General features: G+C 35.0%; 1 protein-coding gene across 16 annotated transcripts in view; it reads right to left on the bottom strand.

Annotated features, from left to right (window-relative positions):
- LOC150095834 (uncharacterized) overlaps window positions 1-22,680 on the bottom strand; it is a 1,527,755-nt gene that overhangs the window by 934,467 nt on the left and 570,608 nt on the right. For all 16 annotated transcript variants that reach the window (XM_090409494.1, XM_090409490.1, XM_090409495.1 and 13 more), the window contains 3 exons: window positions 20,484-20,582; window positions 12,478-12,576; window positions 161-358 (listed from right to left, as the gene is read on the bottom strand). In XM_090409494.1, the coding sequence (XP_090265620.1) occupies window positions 161-358; window positions 12,478-12,576; window positions 20,484-20,582 (396 nt within the window). The remainder of the gene's footprint in view (window positions 1-160; window positions 359-12,477; window positions 12,577-20,483; window positions 20,583-22,680) is intronic.

The following is a 22,680-nucleotide window of genomic DNA, read 5'->3' as shown; positions in this document are numbered from 1 at the left end:
TTTTATATGAATAGGAAATGACATGATAAAGCGATTTTGCTATATGTGTGTTACATAGTTTTGCTACAAAGTAGATTCAAATACAAAAAGAAAGGAGAACAAGAAGAAAACAAGTAAACATTGAGCAATAATAAAATATTTAAAGGCATAAAATGCTTACTTCTGTTGTTGCTTCAATAGATCCCCCATGCTTCAACAACAATTCAACTACCTTAATACGATTTTTTTTACAAGCAATATGAAGTGGTGTAAAACCATTAAGTGCTCTAGCATTAGGATCTGCTTTCCGGTCCAAAAGCAATTTTGCAACTCTTACATGTCCACAGTGAGCAGCCACGTGAAGTGCAGTCAAATAATCCTAAAAGAAAGAAGAAATACAAATAAGTTGAGATCACATCTTACATCAGTGATTAAGAAATTATTTACACCATATATATATATGTTAAAGATACCAAGCTATTTTAAACCTGGTTTTACTCCATTTCCCAAGTAAGCAAACAGACAAGTCAAGTTTGCACCTGCCAGTGTTGCAAGTCTAGTTGACCCTGCAGGTAGTGCAAGACGAAGGCAACTCATGGTAAAAGTAGAATAAACTCTGATCACTAATCTTAATATTTACCCATAATGCAAAGCACATCTCCTGGAGGAGATGTATGATGCTTTGTATTAAAGGCAAGGGGCCACTACCCAGACCGGTTTCGACCTTTATTGAGGTCTCATCAGTGGGAGCCAGGCTAGAAATACCAAGATTTGAGTAATACAGAGCTTATAAGTATTTTACCAGAACAAGTTACCATAAGATGTTTTAACCTTATTAAATAAAAAAAAATAAAATAAAAAAAATAGCTTGGTATCTTTAACATTTATTATACCCAAGGTAAAATACTTTCCACATTTATATCTCCTCCTGAGATTTTTATTTAATAAGGTTAAAACACCTTATGGTAACTTGTTCTGGTAAAATACTTATAAGCTCTGTATTACTAAAATCTTGGTATTTCTAGCCTGGCTCCCACTGATGAGACCTCAATAAAGGTCGAAACCGGTCTGAGCAGTGGCCCCTTGCCTTTAATACAAAGCATCATACATCTCCTCCAGGAGATGTGCTTTGCATTATGGGTAAATATTAAGATTAGTGATCAGAGCTTATTCTACTTTTACCATGAGTTGCCTTGGTCTTGCACTACCTACAGGGTCAGCTAGACTTGCAACACTTGCAGGTGCAAACTTGACTTGTTTGTCTGTTTGCTTACTTGGGAAATGGAGTAAAACCAGGTTTAAAATAGCTTGGTATCTTTAACATTTATTATACCCAAGGTAAAATATTTTCTACACACACACACACACACACACACACACACACACACACACACACACATAAATTTTTTCTGTTTGTTAATCACACCCTGTGATTTCAAACTGCAATATCTTCATTACTATGGGTGGGATAATGATGAGATTATCTAGAAAGTCCGCTCTAGAGATCAAACACACTACTTTTAAAGCCACTCCAGGTTACCAAAATTAGATCAGTGGTTCTTAACCTTTTAGTAGTTATGGCCCCCTAAAATATTTTCGTGGCTCTCTAGTTTGGTAACATAATAATAATAATTAAACTTTTTTTTTTAAAAAGTGGTTTTACTTACTGATTATAATCAAAAAAATCAGAAAACAGAAATCAACTTTACTTAAATGTATTTTAATGACACCTCTGTTGTTGATCACTCTCTCGACTAATTTGTCTATTCTTGCTTCAGTTGTGTTACTCGATGGTATTCACAGTCAGGAATCCATTTGGATTCGATTTCATTCTTTCGTTTTAATATTTACCATTGTAAAAAATCCCTTTTCACACAAATATGTAGAAACAAGACGCAACAAATTTTTGAATGGCAATTGTAAACAGGTGCGGTGTTGCGGCGTTTCTTATAATATTTATCTCTTTACTTATTTGTTATAATACGTTTGTACTCTAATCGTTTAGATTAACTTCTATTGTTTTATATCTTTCCTTTATCCTACCAGCTACACTATTTATGTTGAGACTTTTTCTTATCTTGTTTGCCTTTTCTTTACTTAATTCTTTCTTCTTGAAAACGGAGATCAGATTTATCCGTTGTCAATTCCAGTAGTGTGTCATCGTCCATTGGTGATAAATTTGTATTTTTGCAGTTATTATACGGATCGACGCGCAGTGTTGCCAGCAGCAAAAGACTTGTGGTACCTCCACAAAAGAAACTACTGAATTAAACTGCATACTTCAGATTAGTAAAACAAACCAATACAACTTTGACACAAAGTAAAATAAAGAACAAAAAATAATTATTTTAAGAGGTTTCAAAATTTTAAACACTAGAAACGTTCTATAAATTTTCTGCAGCCTCCCTGTTAAGAATCACTGTATTAGATGAAGACAGTCACATATTAATACATCCATGGCACAGTGGTATTTGAACCCAGAACATTTAAGATGGAGAGCAGAGATGTGCTATCCATTCAGCCAGACTAGGCTGCAATGCATTTAAGCTGAGTGTGAGAGTGCAAATACACAAGCATATCCACACCTGGCATTAACTTAAATGCATTAACTGAAGATATGGGTAACTGTTAAAAAATGATACAAGATTTCCATTTAATTTTTATATTCTAAGTATTTATTATCATATGAAAGAAAATGTACATTTTATTTTAATTCATCTTATTTATCTTTTTTTTTTATCTTATTTCATTTAATTCATCTAACTTCCTATCTAAATCTATACATGTTTAGGTGAAAGTATATAAAAGAAAATCAACATAAATCCATCCATTGTATGTGCATTCATTAAGTACATCATTTTGACAGAGGTTTAGTCTGAAGGACAGCATTATATATTCTAACTACTGAGAAAATTAAATCATTCTGGAAAAGGAAGAATTCTGTTCTTCAAAACAAAATACTGACAGTACAAAAAAAAAAAATAAGAACAATATTGACAAACAGAAACAACTTGTTTACAAATTGTAAACATGCTATCTCATAATCATCCATGTTGTATGATATTCAAATGCACAGTCTGTTAACAGTAAAGTCAAACTGCTCATTGGATCAGAATTTTGAATCTACACAAAAAACCATGAACAGCATATGCATAACAAATAGATCCTATAATATTCAAGACACTTAAATTAGGATATCAAGTTATAAGACTTGATAAGCAACTGACACAATGAAAAAGGAAAAGTTGGTCCTTGTTGGGGAACTAAATAGCAGAGTAGGAAATGATTGTGAGACATACAAAAATATTTTGGGAAAATTTGGAGAAAAGAGCAAAGCTAATAATAATGGCAAATATATGTTGGATTTGTGCTCAGGACATGGACGGGTTATTACTAACACCATGTTCTCTCTTCATGAATTTGTGCACATAAAAATGTGCACAAATTCATGAAGAGGCTAGGAATAAGAAAAGTCTCATTGACTATGTTATTGTTGATAGTGATGTTTTCTCCCTGGTGCAGAACACCAGAGTGTACAGAGGATTTGAAATTGGAAGTGATCACTATTTAGTCTTGAGCAGGATAAAATTGAATTTCATATTGAAAAGAATAACATGTAAGAAAGTTTTAAAGCGAATAAAAGTTGAGCAGCTCTCAGATGTGAACTGTAGACTAAAATACAGAAAGATTATTGAAAAGAAAATGAAAGAGTTTGAGAACAGGAATCAAATCTTGGAGATTCAGTGGCAAACTCTGAAGAAAACATTGATTGATTCTGCCAGAGAGGCATGTGGTGAGGTTGTGTGCAAGGATAAAAAAAAAAAAAAAAAAAAAAAAAAAAAAAAAAAAAAAAAATCAGAACTCCCTGGTGGACACAGGAAGTTAAAGAAGCAGTGAAGGAAAAGAAGAAAGCATATCAAAAGTTCCTGGCAAATAAGTCAGCTTTTACTCTTACAGAATACAGAGACAAATGTAAGAAATCTAAACAGTGTGTAAAACTAGCTAAACAAAAGTCATGGGAGGACTTTGGCAAGAATATAGAAAATAAATATCAAGAAGGTGGCAAAATATTCTGGAGGTTGTTGAAGAAGCTTAGGAATGGAGGAAAGAGTGCTGTAAAAGAGTTAGAGATGATAAAGGTGACATGAAAACTGGAGAAAAAAGATATCCTTGAAGTATGGAGTAATTACTTTGAAAAACTGCTAAATGAAACAAGCAGTGATGATAGCACAGTGGTAAAAAACACTGACCAGGCATGCAGGCAGGAATACATATCCATACTTGAAGTAGAAAAAGCCATCAAAGGCTTCAAATGTGGAAAGGCAGCTGGAGTAGATGATATTCGACCAGATATGCTGAAGTATGGTGGTATAAGAGTCTTACAGTGGCTGCACTGCATCGTTCAGAAAGCCTGGACAGAGGGACGAATTCCCGATGATTGGAGTAGAGCTCTCATAGTACCCATATATAAAAAGGGAAATAAAACTGAATGTGAGAATTACAGAGGTATTTCCTTACTGAGTGTTCCTGGCAATTACTATGCAAGTATACTTGAGAAATGGTTGAGAAGAATTGTGGAAGAAAAGCTTGGTGAAGAACAAGCTGGATTCAGGCCAAATAGAGGCTGTCAGGATCAGATCTTCACTTTACAACAGATAGTCGAGAAAGCATGGAAATATAACAAAGATCTGTATTTAGGTTTTGTCGATTTGGAAAAGGCATATCATAAGGTGCAAAGAGAGAAGCTATTCAATACGCTGCAGTTATATGGTGTCAATGGGACATTATATTAGGCAATACTTAGTCTTTATTTGAGTTGTAAGTCAGCAGTTAGAATTGAAGGAAGTACAGGAAGATGGTTTAATGTTAAATCTGGTGTGAGACAAGGATGTACATTATCCCCTCTGTTATTCATTATCTATATGGATCACATTATGAAGGAAAGTGGTATTAAACGTGATATCAAAATTGGAGATGTTAATGTCAGCTCTTTGCTTTATGCGGATGATGTTATACTTCTAAATAAATCCGCTACAAGTCTGCAAGATTCTCTGACTAAATTCATGTTATGAAGGTCAGCAATAAAAAGACAAAGACAATGAAAATAGGCAGAATCATTGAAACTCTCAACTGTGTTGTGAATGGAGAACCTGTGGAATAAGTAAAACATTTCAGCTACTTAGGTAAGATTTTTACTGAAGATGGTAAATTAAATATAGAAATAGACAACAGAATCAGCAAAGCTGGTATGGTGGGAAGTCAACTGAATAAATTCATATGGAATAAGAGAGAAATCAGTCGGAACACTAAATTAGCTGTATACAAGACAGTGTTCAAACCAGTTTTAACTTATGGATCTGAGAGCTGGGTCAGAAGTAAAATACTTGACCAAAGACTAGAGACCACAGATATGAGAGTCCTGAGAAAGATTAGAGGTGTCAACATATGGCATCAATGGCAATATCATATTAAAAACGAGGATATTAGGAAAGAACTTGACATTGTCAGCATCCAGGAATGCATTAGCAGAGCTAATCTCAGGTGGTATGGTCACTTAAACAGAATGGGCGAGGAAAGATTAGCAAAACAAGTGTTTTCTGCCAGGTTCGCAGGAAAACGACTCAGAGGAAGACCAAGATATAGGTGGATTGATACGGTACAAAGTGCCTTAGATGATAGAAATATAAGATCTGATAATGTTGGAGTCTTGACAAGTAACAGACTGATTTGGAGGAAAATTGTAGATAGGAAGTAGTAATGATATAATTTTTTCATGTAGTACTATCATATCCTGTACACCCCTTGTGGGTACATGGCAGGAATTTGATGATGAGTTATAATACTTTTATTAGGGCTAGTATTTCTTAAGATATACACATTGGTCTTGACTGTTTGAGCTGAGTATTATAAAAAGTAAGTGGAGAAGATGTAATTTCTTTTTGTGTGAGAAAACAAGCAAAACTGTGTTTTAGAAGCACTGAAGCTGATTAGGTTTTCAAGGGGTGTTTTCACCCAATGCAGAATACTGTGGAGATCAGTGTTCAGGGAACTTATTACAGATGATCTTGAAGCTTGAGATATTTGAGCACTGCAAGGTTGTCACATGATGATAGGTGGTGAGTGCTATCATCTGCAAAATTATGAATAGAGTTTGCAGTTGATAAGAACAGCTTATTTACATAAATCAGAAAGAGGTTGAGTGAAATGACAGAGTCCAAGGGACAGTTGGCATTAACAGGAAAATCTGAAGAAAGAACCCATCCACCATTGCACACAAGGATTGATCTGAGAGAAAATGGCAATTCAATTACACAATGATGTACACAGCTAATGTGATGGTAATTTGTTGAGAAGCCCTCAATGCCAGACTATCAAAAGCCTTGGAGATGTCAAAAGCAACTGAACATCATCATCATCAGATTCCTGCCATGTACCCTCAAGGGGTGTACAGGATATGATAGCACTACATGAAAAATTTACATTATTACTAACTTCCTATCTACAATTTTCCTCCAAATCAGTCTGTTACTTGTCAAGAACTCCAACATTATCAGATCTTACATACTAAGGCACTTTTTACTGTATCAATCCAGCTATATCTGGGTCTTTTTCCTGCCAACCTGGCAGAGAATACTTGTTTTGCTAATCTTTCCTCTCTTATTCTGTTTAAGTGACCATAACACCTGAGATTTGCTCTGCTGATGCATTCCTGGATGCCGACAATGTCAAGTTCTTACCTAATATCCTTGTTTTTAATATGATTTTGCCATTGATGCCTGTTCGTGCCCCTAATCTTTCTCAGGACTCTCATATCTGCGGTCTCTAGTTTTTGGTCAAGTGTTTTACTTCTGACCCAGCTCTCAGATCCATAAGTTAAAACTGGTTTGAACACTGTCTTGTATACAGCTAATTTAGTGTTCCGACTAATTTCTCTTTTATTCCATATAGCAATAGAGTGCTTAGGGGTCAAAGCTGTATAACTGAGAGGAGACCTCCACATGGCCTTTAAAGGAATGCAGAGAACCAAACAGGGCTTCTGACCTAATGTCCAATCCTCACCTTCTTGTGGTGCACCTTGTCAGTATCTACCTGGATACTGAACGAACGAGGATGGGCTGGCAATTTGGGATTTAGCCGACCAAATTGTATTCTTATTGGCTTAAACCAAAATACAATACAAAAAGCAACTGAACAGGTTTCTCTAAATAGCCAACTTTATTCAGAGGGGCATAATTTTGGAGATCTCCTGCAGATATAGAATGACAAAATCCATCCTGATGTTCATTAATTAGATAGTAGTTCTCAAGTGTTGAAGAAAGTGATGGCAGAAAATTTTCTAGATTACTTTGAGCAAAATTAAGGTGAGAGCAATAGGTCAATAGCTTGGTGGTAAGCATTTATCACCTTTTTTTTGGGAAGTGGCTGTATACAGGCTTTTTTCCATGTACTCAGCTGACATCAGCTGAGTAAAGTTTAGTGCATAAATGATAGATAATTGGAATAGAGCTCTGCTCATACTGATTAATAAAAAAGAAAACCAAACTGAGTGTGAGAATTATAGAGGGAGATAATTCATGACAGTCACCTAAAAGTGAGCTGGAAGAGAAGAATGAAGCCACGACATCAGCCTTGTCTTTAGGAGATGATACGATGCTACCATTAGGGAGAGATACATGAAGCAGAATAGATGGATAAAAGTTGTGTCCAACAGTTTTTATCCAGCAAGCGACCAGAAGGCATGATTGCAAGTGGCACAAGCACCTAGTTTTCTACATTTATCCTTGTTTAATTTAGACTTTGCCCTTTTAAGGATGGTTTTACAAGTGTGGCAGGCAACGGTATATGCTGTGAAGGAAGCTGGTGTGTTTTGATCTCAAGCTTCTTGTGAGAAGCTGTTTGCTTTTCTTGGACAACCATAGTTTAAATATGGGTTGAGAAATGTGAACAGAGTGAGGAAAAGTTTCCATTCTAACATGGATTACTTCTTGTTAAAAAACGTTTAATTTTCTTGACCAAAAAGCTCTGGAAAGACTTTTATTGAGATTATATTGATCAAGTGCATATAATAAACAACTATGTTATACCAACTAGTTTCACCAACTAAGGCTGTTGGCATCTTCAGGATGATGATGCCAACAGCCTTAGTCATTTTAACAAGAAGTAATCCATTCTAACATGGATTACTTCTTGTTAAAAAAAGTTTAATTTTCTTGACCAAAAAACTCTGGAAAGACTTTTATTGAGATTATATTGATCAAGTGCATATAATAAACAACCATGTTATACCAACTAGTTTCACCAACTAAGGCTGTTGGCATCTTCAGGATGATGATGCCAACAGACTTAGTTGGTGAAACTAGTTGGTATAACATAGTTGTTTATTATAAGCACTTGATCAATATAATCCCATTAAAAGTCTTTCCATGGATTACTTCTGTAGCAAGATCAACAGGTATCTGGATCAGAAAAATGAAAACAGCAGTCAGATCTTGGAAAGGAGGAGTAAAAAAGTCATGTTAAGTCCTCCAATCAGTATTGTTGTAATGCCAGAACACACGATGTTGTGAATGGCTGAAAGAAGGATGTTCCACTAGGAAGAAACATGGATGAGATTATGGTAATATTTAACAAGAGAGCAGTCACCTGAACAGAGTAATAGGAAGGAGAATTAGTTAAGAAGAGATCCAGAGTTTTGGGTGAGTGAAGAGGAATTCTTGTAGGGAGATGAATGTCCTGTTTTAAGTCATTGCTCACAGCAAAAATCTCTGCCTCTCTTCCAGGTCTTCCATGGTTGGGGAAATTTGAAAAATGGAGCCAATTAAAATTTGGACTTTGAAATCACCAAGAAAGGTGACTTCACTGTTTGAAAATTTTGATTGAATGAATCAAGCTTTGAAGATAAGAAGTCAAAGAGCGGGGGATGATTTTCAGAACTGTGAAAAGAGGCAGCAGATGAATAAAATAAAATGTGTAAAATAAATCTTAAGCCACAGGAGATCAAAAAGGTGAGATTCTAGGTTAGACATCCTTTGACAAGGAATATCAGAACACACAATGGCACATGCATCTCCACTGCAAAAGGAGTCATACAGATCATAATTTGGACAGTTAAACTGTGATTAAGGTAGCAGAAATTTCGGTTTCAGTCTGAAACAGATCAGGTTTGCATGACTGAAGATGATGGATGATACATATCATTTACATTATTGGTGATGCCACAGATGTCGGTAAAGTGAATATGAAAGTGTTTTTTTTTTTTTTTTTTTTTGAGAGATTTTTTGAGTAAGTTTTTTTGGGGGGAATTTTAAAAGGAGATTTATTTCTAGTTCCACAGAGACACTATACTCGTTCAGGATTAGTTTTCATATTTAATGTTTCAAAAGGTGATGACTAAGAAGAGAAGGGGAACATGCAGTAGGAGCAAAATAGACTCTTGAAGATATCACTCATACAAACAGCATCCAGTCTCCAAACCATAACATGGCTTTGACAATCTCCCCCCCCTTCAAAAAAAACACGCGCACACACACACACACCATATTACACAGCCGATCTCCAGGCACAACCCGGCAGTGTACTTAACAGCAAAATTATACACCAGCTGATCAGGAAGCTTCCTAGAAAATGCATTACAATCTGGTTCAGTCACATACACTAACTGGCAGCCTGCCTGTGGGGCTGCTTGACTACTGTACCCTCAATGGGTATCACTCACATTACACATAGAAGGTTGGGTGGGCGGGACAGAAATCAGAACCCTTGCTCTAGGAACCAAATATGGCAATATTGCCGGTGAAATACCACTGGCAATAAAAGTCATCTACAGCATAAAATCAATAAATTATTATTCAAAACATAACATTGCTTTTGATAACAACAATGATGTAAAAAAGTCTTGTTGTCCCAGGAGACATTACCAAACATCATTTCCTGATATATGTATAAACTCATGAGTGTACAGGAAGAAAACAGTGATCGATTCATTCAGCCATGGAAGTGTGGTGAAGATGTTTATAAATAGAAAAAATATGAACTCCGTGGTGGACTAAAGTTAAAGCCCTAGAAAATAAAGTATGTATTGAAAATTTACAACATGTAAGTTAAGCTGTCCTAAGAGAATACAGAGTAAAATACAAGACAACTATGTGTACAAGTAGCTAACTACAAGTTATGTGAGGACTTTCATAGGAATATACTAAATAAATATTAGGAAGATGACAAAATGCTCTGGAGGCTATTGAAGAAAAGAAATGTAGGAAAGGGAGTATTATAAAAGGAATTAGAAATGAGATCAAAAAGAAGATAAAGATATAAAAGATATTTGGGATGTCTGGAGTAATTGCTTTGCAATATTATTAAATGAGATAAGCAGAAACAAAACACTAGTAAAAAAATATTCTGCAGGAAATACAATCAGGAGCAGATATCAATATCAACACATTAACTAGTAATTTTGCATACTCCTGATTTCTTGAACGGAGAAACCAGATATGGAGAATTTCATTTCAAGATACAGAAATGAAAAAAAAGCTTGTTATGTCCATAATTGCTAGCAGGTCAGAAGGTCCTATTAGAATCATTTGTTTTTTCAATGAAGTCTGCTGATGCTTATAATGTATCTTGCCTATAAGTGGGACTACCAACTGTGCAAGATATTTAGAGAGAAGAGAGATGGGTGAATATTTGTCTCTAAATATCTCACATAACTGATAGTTCTCACTTAAAGGCAAGATGGGCACTTACATAAGAAACAGTGCACTTTACTAAAGAGCAAAGAATTCTGCATCAGCACCTGCTGACATATTGGCAAGGCTGGCCATTATCAACCAGTTTAATAATATGCCTTAAATAGAAATCACAGTATATTACAAGGACTGTTTCCACTAAATGCTGTGATGTTATTTGAACCATGCATCAATAACAGTCATCAAATTCCAAGACAAATTCTAAGAACAGAAATAATGCCCAGTAATGGGCTCAGCACTTTCAGTTAACCCCTTCATGGAGTCATTTGAAAAGCAGGCCTTGAGGAATTCATGAATTATGGCTTTTTTTTCTCTAAAATATGTAGATGTATTCATCATATGGCCCAGCTCCGAAAGACTGTTGTTATCTTAACATTCATTCCTGCATTAAGTTCACTAATGAATTAGAAAACGACAGTTCCCTGCTTTTTATAAACACTCTGCTGGAGGTTCTGAATAAAATAGTATGTAAAGACTATTTAGCTGTTGTCTACAGAAAAAAAAAAAAAAAAAAAAAAAAATGAGAAATAATGACATATAAAGTCCCACAACCTGTCACAAAAAAAAAAAAAAAAAAAAAAAGTATTATAACAACTGTTGAAAGTTTATTTTTCACTTGGTTAGAGTATAATAAAATTAGTTTAATCCTTTATCCAAGTGTGAGCAAACAAAGTTTGTGCCTGAAAGTATCTTCAGGACTAGGGTTGTACCACCTTACCCTAGTCCTGAAGATACTTTCAGGTGCAAACTTTGGATAAAGTTTTGCTCACACTTGGATAAAGGATTAAACTAATTTTATTATACTCTAACCAAGTGAAAAATAAACTTTCAACATCTTTCTCCAAATCCAGAGTAATTTATTAAAAAAGGGTGGCACACCATTTGGCAACTCCTATAGGTAGAGATGACCTGCTAATGCTTCTGCCTGGTATCTCCACTTGGGCCTGGCTCCCACTGAAGAGACCTCAATAAAGGTCGAAACTAGTCTGGGTAGTGGCTCTTCCCTTAATGCATAACATTAAACATATCTGCAAGGAGATGTGTTTTGTATTATGGGAGATAATGAGATGGAAGTGTTGGTATCTTGCTCCACCTTTGCAACGAGTTTACTGGTGTTGTACCACCTTACCCTAGTCCTGAAGATACTTTCAGGTGCAAACTTTGTTTGCTCACACTTGGATAAAGGATTAAACTAATTTTATTATATTATAACAACCCTTAGAAACAGGGCACACAACATTTCCAGCAATATGGAGAAGCCAAGAATTCAAAGTAGACAGAAAAAACAAGAATATAGTGTTATTAATCCCTTACACATGAACCGCCACAGATAAGATAGCAAATATATTGCTTCAGTAAAGAATAACAGTTGCTTTCTCTCCACTATACAAGATCTCAAATCTCCTTTGAGTCCCAAACCTCTCCATTCACCTCAAAAAACTGGGAGTATACAAACTCACTTGTTCATGTGGAATTTGTTATGTGGACAGACATGGTTAAGAGAGAGATCTGCATGTCACAGAACAATAAAGGACATGGAGGGAGAAAAAAAAATTAATTGCCTTAGTCAAATTTCATTGTAATACAGGTGCTATAAATGAATAACACTAAGCAGTTTAGTGTTATTCATTCAATGCATAAGTAACTTGTAAGAATTCAAGAATGCCTTAAAAATATCAAGTCCACTGATACATATAAAGATGCAAACATAGTACCACATTTCACAGTGTATAAATGAATACGAAATACTTACAACAGTAACATCATCCACTGGAGCCTTATGATATAATAATATTCGAGCACTATCTACATGATCTCCTTGTGATGCCATATGCAAAGGAGCTAATCCATTCTATAAAATAATGTCAAAGAATGAAATTATAATACAACATTAAATAATTTAACAAAGTACATGATAACTTGCAATATCTTACTGACCCACTCACTTAAGCATTTTTCACAAAATGATTTATTTAAAGCAGGACTTATACAAATACAGCAATTTATAAAACATATATATATATACTTCTGAACAATCTGCATGGTAGATATTTTGAATTCACTTTGTTTTATACATTTTATGCCTTAGTGAAATGGGACAACTAATGACTCTGACCTGATTCTGGCAGATATCAGTTTCTGGAGCTAGTTCATAAACTATGTTTATGTGCATATATCCTATCTGTAACTTGTTCTTAAGAAAATCCCATAAACAGATTGTTCTTAAGAAAATCCCATCCATAGTGCTCACATATGGTATGTGAGCACTATGGATGGGCAAAAAACTGAGAAAAGAAACTTGTTAGAAGTGAAATTGAAGACCTCCAGATTACATACTTTAGTAAATGTACAAGACAGGACACTGTTTCAGAAAACAGCACAGAAAAAACAAGAATGAACTTTGAAGAAGGAAATTCTGTTCCCAGCATAGAACAGAATCATAACAAGATATTGAGTAGTTCCAGATGTTTTAACCTCCATAATGATGCAGCCATTAACCAAAATCTGGATATGAAATGTTTGACAGAGTTGAACTAACATGAAGTGCCAGTGATTATCATTATGAGGTGTAATAATCCTCTACACTCAGTAGAACACTCAATCAGCATAACTCGTGTACACAGCTGTGTCCCATAGCTACTGTTATGGAAAGCAAGAAGTACATAATTCCTGAGAGTAAAGTTAGATTTTAATCACATAAAGACTAAACGTATACAATATATTTTTACATTTCTCAAGCAGCATGTGAAAGAAGCAACTCAAGGACAAAGAGTGTTAGATTTGATCACAGAGTCAGAAGGTATCTCAGTTAAGAATGTGACTATTTTGCCACCAATTGGTGACAGTGTTCATGTCATACTCGGAAGTGGCTAGGTTCCAATCAGGACAGGTTATATGCTGAACTATAAATCTGGAAATTATGACAAACTCAGGAGAATACTATCTTTGGTTCCATAGTATCAGTTGTTAAACAGGAAAGATATCAGCAGTGTATGGGAAGTTTTGAAAAGATGTTTAAATAGAGCAGTATCTGAATGTGTCCTTATAATTCAAAGAATAAATAGAATGGGAGGGAAATCGATGTGCGATCTCATTAACAAAGAGATTCATAAGAAGATGACGTGGAAGGAATATCGTGAGAAAAGTTAGGAAATATATAATGCTTAGGCCGAAAAAGTTACAAATATTGTACAGAAAGTTAAATTGGAGTATGGAACTAGCTGCACAGGCTAAAAGCAACCCAAATGAATTTTGTAGTTACGATGCAAGTAAAAGACAGAATGGCTCTGGAAGAATTACTTTAATGAAATAATGCAGACATTACTTTAATATCAGAAGCCGATGAAGTAGTTCAAACAATGCGTGCTCACTTCACCAAGATCTATCAACCTGGTTTATGTAACATAGTGCACAGTGCTACCACTATATTGTATGAAGAAATCAAGGGGCATGGGAAGGAGGTTCTAGAGGTGTTGCATAGCATGGATAAGAATTTAGCAATTGGGTTAGATGAGATATCAGCACATGTGGGAAAGGAATGTTCAGCTTATCTGGTGAGACACTTGACATGATTGTATAATTTGAGTCTTAGCTCAGAAAAGATCCTGCAGGAATGGAAAGAATGTGTGATAATTCCCATTGCACAAGGATGATGAAAACACTGATGTGTCTAACTAGCTACCTATCAGTAGCTATGGAGTAATTGCAAAGATTTTAGAGAAGTTGGTAAGAACTTGCATACAGAAATGAGGGGGGGGGACAAACAAAATATACTTTGCAAGTGAGTTTACTAAAAGGAGGTCGAATCTGTGCAATTTGCTCATATCATGGCAGATTTGGTTAAAGGAAAGGGATACATGACAATACTATTAGAATCTACTGTCATTTCATAGGATACCAGATGAAAGCTATTGCGTAAACCACAGACTATGGAATTGGAATATAAGCTATAAGCTTGGATAAGTGGGTGGCTGATGGACAGGTATGAGAAACTGGTATATAGAGGATGTGAATCTGCCAGGTTTAAGGTGACCAGTGGTGTGCAATCAGGATCAGTCCTTAGAGAACTGTTGTTTAATCTATGCATTAACGTTATTGGAAAAGAATTGACAGGAGATCTTCAGTCGTTTGCTGATGATGCAAAGCATTAGATAGGCAGAACAATCAGAGATGCTATTGACATAAAACATTAATTGAAGGTGCATAGCATATCGCAGAACCTTGATGTGAACATGGTTGCAGGACTGGATGGGATACTAGATGGACTTTAAAGAGAAGCTGTTAGGGAACTGGCAGTGCCTTTCACCCTATTGTTTAGTCTAAGTCTTAACTCTGAGTTAGTCCCAAGGGGATGGAAAGAGGTGAAAATACTTCCATTACATAAAGGAGGCTTCGAGATCGATGTAGCAAATTACCAACCAATCAACATATCAGGAATCTTAGTCAATGTACTGGAAAAGTTAGTCAAGAGTAAAATATAGGAATGAATAGACAAATATGGGATACTATTTTGTGAAAGGTAGGTCATGCCTCAGTAACTTGCTCATGTTTTATAATACAGTGACAGCTGAGTTGGATGAAGGTAATGGGTTTGCAGTGTTACTGCTGAACTTTGCAAAAGCTTTTGACAAGATACTGCATGGAATTCTAATTACCGCATACGTCGGCATATAGGACAACTGGCGTATAAGACGAGGCCTAAATTTTAGCCTATTTTTAGGATTTAAGCTTATGTCTGTTGCATAAGACGACCCCCCAATTTCTTCTTTCTTGTATTAATGCAACGTTAGGCATTGTTGTTATATCCATTATTTTTATATCTATGCATATCCGTTATTCTTTTCTGCATAGCATAGATTTAGTATTTACGCGAATTACCCTAATTAAAAGTGATTAGCCCCAGTAATTATTAATTTTACTTTTTTTTTTTAAATTTTAGGATTATTAAAATTGTTATCATTTAAAATCATGGAACCAGCAACAAAACGAAGAAAGTATGAAGCTCAATTTAAAATACGGGTAATTAAAATGGCAAAGCAAACTAATAACTGTGCTGCTGCAAGAAAGTTTGACCTAACTGTGATGGTAAGAGAATGGAGGAAGAAAGAAGATATTTTTAAAAAATTGCCAAAGAAAAAAATGTGCAATGAGAAATGGGATCACCTGATGAATGCAAATGGAAAATCACGTTGCAGAATAGGCATTTGAACAAAGGCAGAATGGTTATCTTGTTACAAGAAATATGATTAGAGCATATGCACTAAAATGGTCAAGATTGAATCTGGATGAATGTATAGAATTTCAAGCTACTTCAGGATGGTGTAATTGTTTTATGAACAGACAAAATCTGGTAATACGACAAAAAACGAAAATTGCTAATAAACACCAGCAAGTACTTCTTTATTGAAAATGGGGGGGGTAAGCCCCTTTGTTTTATTTGTCATAAGACAAAGGAGAATTAATTTAGACCTGCAGGGCAAAAATAAATTATTAGCAGAACTGTTTTCTGACATAAAAGCTTTTGAAGACAAATTATGTCTGTTGAAGAAAGATATAATTGAAGAAAATCTACATCATTATATGTGTTGCAAATCTGCATCTACAGTTGGATGACAAACGCAAAAAGAAACATTTGTTGGTATCATTGAAGATTTACAAATGGAATTTTCAACAAGATTTGTGGATTTTCAAAAAAATAGCATCAAAATGCGATTATTTTTGAAGTCTTTTAATGTCGACATTGACGTACCAAACCAACTACAGATGGAAGTTTTGGAATTACAACACAATGAAACATTAAAGAACGCATTTTCGTTAGAAAATATCGAAAATTTTTATCGATGCTTACCAAAAAAATTTCAAGGATTAATTAGTATCGCAAAGAAGGTGATAGTCGCATTTGGAAGCACATATTTGCGAACAAGCATTTTCTGCCATTTATTTTAGAAAAAATAAATTTTCTTCTCGACTGACTGATGAACATTTGCATGCTTCAATTCGAATTTGCACCTCAACTTATAAAGTAGATATAGATAATCTGCCTAAGGGAAAACAATTACAACAGTCACATTAAGCAGAGAGACATATTGTGATGCATAAACTCTATTACTTTGTTTTTAAGTGATAATAATTTTCATTGCGTTTAATTTTCATGCTTGTTTCATATCTCATATTTTAAATATTTCTGTATTTTTTTAAGATTGATACAATAAAAATTGATAACTTAGGTATTTTTTCCATTCACTATTTTCTCTTAATTAAACGCTTACAGCCCGATTATTAAAAATAAAAACTGAATGTGGCCGACGAGCTTAAAAAGGTTGCTGACCCCTGATTTAAACAACGAATCTGAAGAACTATTTTCAACAGATGAAGAAAATTAACATGAAAATTGAGGTTAATAATTATTATTATTTTTTAAGACTTACATCTATTGTAATATTTTAAATAAATTTATGTAAAAAAAAAATAATCTGATTTATTTATAAACATCTATTTTCTTATATAACGATGTATTGTAAATACCTAAATGTTCATCCAAGAAATTAAGCTTCCCTTTTTATACTTGCCGTATAAGACGACCCATGATTTGGAGGGGTTTTCTGTAGTATTTGAGAGTCGTCTTATACGCTGACACATAGGGTAATAAATTGCAACACATGGGGATGGATATAAAGTTGGTGAAGTGGATAAGTGGGTGGTTGATGGAGGGACACCAGACTGTAGATTATTCAGGAGAAAAGTCCAGCAGAAGGCCAGTGACTATTGTCATGCCACAGGGATCTGTTATTGGACACTACTATTTAATTTGTACATTAATGATATAGGAAAGGATCTGAGAGGAACTATTCAGTTTTTTTAACAATAATGCAGAACAGGGTAGCGCAATAGTTAATAAAGGTGATGTTAAAATTCTGCAGGATGATTTGGATAGACTGGCAGTATGGGCAAATGAGAATGAATATCAGTTTAACATGGCAAAATGTAAGGTTATACATTTTGCAGCCAAAAGATTACCAGCTGTGTACCACAACAATAGAAATGTACTTCAGGAAATTGATGAAACAGCAGATTTGAGGGTGTTAGTAGACAGGGAGTTAATATTCAGGAGGCTTATTGCAAAAGTGGCAAAAGCAGCTCTTCGGATTACTTGGTTACTAAAGAACACTCTGACCAGCAGAATATTAATCAGTTCTCCTGATAGATAACATACATTCAATCTCTTCCCTTGGTAATTCAGACAATAACCTCATCCAACATTCCTTTCCTGGTGACTATCCTTTATTCAAATACTCTCAGTTGCATGCCTTCTTTTGGCTACTGTTTTTCTGTCTTTAGATCCAGGTGACACTGCCGGTCAATTAATTGAATAATTTTGACTGGAATGAGAGTCATAATCTACATTCCACCCCAAAAGTCCAGACCATGATCTAAATCTTAGTTGTACAAGTGTGCAAATATAGGCTAAAAAAACAATTCAGCATACCACAAGTGACATGAAACCAGCAATCCAGAATATGTCAGTCTATAAGGCAGCATGCAACAACTTCAAAGAATTTATTGGTCAAATCCAATCCACCAGCTTTCTTCTCAAGTGATAGTCAAGCCATCTGGTGACAAGGACAATCTTCCTAGAATCATTCTTTCACCAATTACTGCACCGATGATCAAGCCAATGTACATATTTACCATTCTTTTTTTTTTCTTTTTTTCTGTATACGAAAGTTTAACCAGAATGACTGATCAAATTTAAGCAGCTAAAATTATAAAATTCTGAAATTATCAACCAAAATAACAAACTAGCAATGCAAATTATACTGTAAATTTGGTGTTTATGCTCTCAACTATACTCAATGCTTTGGTTATTTTCTGGCTATTTCTATGTTCAATTTGCTAAAGCAGAAAAAAAAAAAGTTTTATATCATTCTCATATGCACAATCACCTTAAATCATTCTTTTTCTTCCTTGCTGATGATCAGGAGAAATCCCCCCCCCATTCCCCACTACATTCACTTTACTAAGAACTGCTCACTACACGTTTCCTCTAGTCTTTTGTTGGAAAGACATCAGGAAAATCTCAAACAAATGAATATAAATAACTTTTCTTGTCCTGATGGTAACTCCTAACTGTACTCAAAACTTATGCTTCCTAATTTTCACACTCTTCTGGCATCTACTTTATATCTTGGAAACAAGCCAAAAGAAAGAATAAAAAAGCCAGCCATCCAACTACAGTTTCAAAGCACTCATCCCAGTTCTACTGAAAATAACGAAGAAAGTTTTCTTCTTTTTTATCCATCAAATGAAAGGTTGAGTCACCTATGAACAATTCTTTGCCCTCTGGCTCTTGGCTTCTGTCAAGTCTCTGAAGCTTGTTAACTGTGACCTTGCATTCAAAAAATTTAACCAAGTTCTTCTTGGTTTGCCTATTGTTTTCCTCCAATAATTCCATTCATGGCTATATTTGGTAATCCCTGAAAGGACATTCTCTGGTGGAGTTATAATCATCTTAATTGTCAGGAATTATATCTATGATATCTTCTCTATGGTTTAATTCATGTTTAATTTGCTCATTTGTTTTGTGTTCTGACCAGTGAGTCTTGTTTATTTTCCAAAAGCATTTTATTTGGAATGCTCTGATTTTCTGTATTTCTTTCTGACTGATTCTACGTATCTTGGCTCCATATATAGGCATAGGTATAATAATATTTTTATAGAGATTTAGTAATGAAAAAAGACATTAACAATAAAAATCCTTTACTATCTAAAAGTCCACCAGGTAATCAGTTAGAGTCCACTACTCTAAACCTATAGCAGATCTTGCCAATATCATCAATCCATGGACCAAAAGTATGGTAGGTTTGTGATGAAATTTGCATGCTAGCTTTATATATCATCATCAACAACAGCTTTCTGCAGTCCTCTACTGAATGAATGCCTTTCTCCATGCTTCTTCCATTTTGGTTGATCTTGTGCATCTCTCCACTATAAATAACCATAACAACTTGTTACCTCATCATCTCTGTTGTCAGACATTCGCATCACATCTTGTCCAGCACCAATCATTGCCTTTTATTACTAATGCAATGTCCATTCTTACCTTTGTTTGCTTCTAAATATTATTCCTTTTATCTAGCTATGTCATTCCCAAAATGGCACTTTCCACATTTTGTTGGGTTGCGAGAAATTTCAAATTTCTCTAGGTGATTTTAGCCATACTCCAGGTATAGGTCATTGCTGGGAGTACACACTGGTTGTAGATCATTCTTTTTAGGTAGTTGGGTAAATTGCTTTTAAATATATCTCTATAATGGTTAAAAACTTTCCACCTGTGTTATCCAACTGAAATTTCATTATTAAGTTTATGGTTGTTTGTAATGATTTGTATTAACTCACTATTTCAATCTGCCTTAGATTTATTTTGATTTGTTTTCATTCTGGAGTATTTTCACTATACATTAGTTTTGAATTATCCAAGGAATGTTCCTTGAGGAATATAATATTACACTTAATTCCCAAAGTGTCAATATTTCATTAATAATATTATAATATGCTTCCCTTAAAAGAGTTTTCTCACAATTCTTGTGCAAAATTCTTCATTTCAACCATGACATGAAATATGATTAGGATTTCTTCCTGAATTAAAACGTTTTTCTTACAGCTACTTAAAATGAAATACTAAAGAAATCAAATTACAATATTCAGTGATAACATAGAGTTACTTTATATTTATTTTATTGAAATAGTTAAAATACAAACCTTTGTTTTGGCAGTAATTGGAGCACCCTTGTCAAGAAGCATATCTACAACTTGGTCATGACCGCTACGTGCAGCACAGTGTAATGGTGTCAATCCATCCTGTAACAAAATATCATCAAATATTATGATTTTTTTAAATTTTTTTAATAAGCCTGCAAAAGAACTTGGTGAATCCATGTAAATCATACTTCTTTGATAGCAGTTCTCTTTTATATGTTCAAGAGCAAGCTGTATGACATGAGGCTCAGAAGTATAGTTAACTGCATTCTTTTCATTTAGTGTTACATGGTGATCAGCATTCATTTTACAAATTATGGACTTTACAACCCAAAGTCTGGCTAAGATATGTTGATGATGTTTTTGCGATCTGGCCACATGGGCACCAGATACTTTCCTTAGCCACCTAAACAAACAACACAAACGCATACAGTTCACAATTGAGATTGAAAAACAGAACACACTTCCATTTCTAGATACACTTGTCACACATCTTCCTTCTGGCAGTCTTTCATTCACTGTTTACCAGAAACCGACACATACTGGCCAATATATACACATAAATTCCTACCACTCTCGGAAGACCCTGTAACCTCTAGACAGCGCGTCCCCTGGGTGGCGGATAGGGAAGCCCACCAGATATGGCGGGGTGGTCCAAATATGTTGAATAAGGACTTGTGGACCAACAGAGGGCTATCATCTTGATAGCAAGGGAAGTGGCTTTCCCATGGTCCCCTAGCTGGGTCTATTCTCTCTCTTCCGTCTTCTTCTTTGAGGTAGGCCCCCTTGCTCTTTAATCTTTCCTATATGGCATTCCTCGCCCAACTCTTGTAACTCACGACCCTAATGCTATTAGAGTAATCAAGGGCTATGGGTCATTCTATTTCTATCTCTATGTCTTCTCTTTAAAAATCTCTCCTACCACTTAAGGCAACTCAAGCTTGAAGGCCTCAAGATGGCAGCCCCATCACCAGGCTAGACTGCAGATGGCCAGTAACCCTCTCAGTCAAAATTTTAACCCACTAAAAAGACTCATGAAGATAGTAAACGGACAGAATTTTTTGGTAACAAACCGGTTGGAATAAGGATTAGAGAAGAAAATTACCGAAAACAAAAAAAAAAGCAGAAATACACCTATTGGAATATAGCTACCTGGAATGTGAGAAGTATTCACCACAAAATCATAGAACTGGACCAAGCACTAGAAGAAAGAAATGTAAAAATAGCAGTAATTACAGAATCTAAAAAAAGCAGAGAGGAACAGACGAAACTGAAAATTATATCTATATATACAGTGGGGTCAGAAGAGAGAGCTAAATCTGGTGTAATGATCTTTCTACATAAATCTCTTAGAAACAATATAATCCATTACAACTTTTGGAGCGATAGAATAATAGAAATTAGAATTAAAATAGACAGGGGCTATATGACAGTAATTGGAACTTATGCACCTGAAGAAGGAAAAGAGGAGGACTCAGAAAACTTCTACATCCAACTGCAGAACATATTAAATAAGACCAATCCTAAGGATCACATTTTGGTAATAGGAAATCTCAAAGCAAGAATTGGCAATAAACCATATAAACCAAACATAGGACCAATCGGAGAACTCAACTGTAATAGAAATGGAAACAGATTAAGAGATTTTACTATAAGCAATAACCTTAAAATAATGATGAAAATTTATTTATCACTAGGTTAGACTATAATAGATTTAGTTTAATCCTTTATCCCAGTGAGAGCAAACAAAGTTTGCGCCTGAAAATATCTTCAGGACTAAATATAGTGTTGTACTATCTTATCCAGTAAGTAGTGCAACACCAAGGCAACTCGTGGCAAAGGTGGAGCAAGCTACCAGGCACTTCTAACCCAGTATCTCCTATAATGCAAAACACATTTCCTATGTGGATATGTATATGTATATACTGTTATGCATTAAAGGGATTGGCCATCTACCCAGACTAGTTTCGACCTTTATTGAGGTCTCTTCAGTGGGAGCCAGGCCCAGAGCTGGAGATACCAGGCAGAAGCAGTAGCAAGTCATCTGTGCCTATGGGAGTTGCCAAAAGGTTTATCACCTTTTTTAAAAATTACTCTGGATTTAGAGAAAGATGTTGAAAATTTATTTATCACTAGGTTAGACTATAATAGATTTAGTTTAATCCTTTATCCCAGTGAGAGCAAACAAAGTTTGCGCCTG

Source organism: Typopeltis vanoorti, chromosome 19 (assembly GCF_054136105.1).
Source record: "Typopeltis vanoorti isolate ZY-2024b chromosome 19, IOZ_Tvanoo_1.0, whole genome shotgun sequence".
In the NCBI taxonomy this organism is placed as follows: Eukaryota; Metazoa; Arthropoda; class Arachnida; order Uropygi; family Thelyphonidae; genus Typopeltis; species Typopeltis vanoorti.
This window is presented reverse-complemented; position numbering and strand designations above follow the sequence as displayed.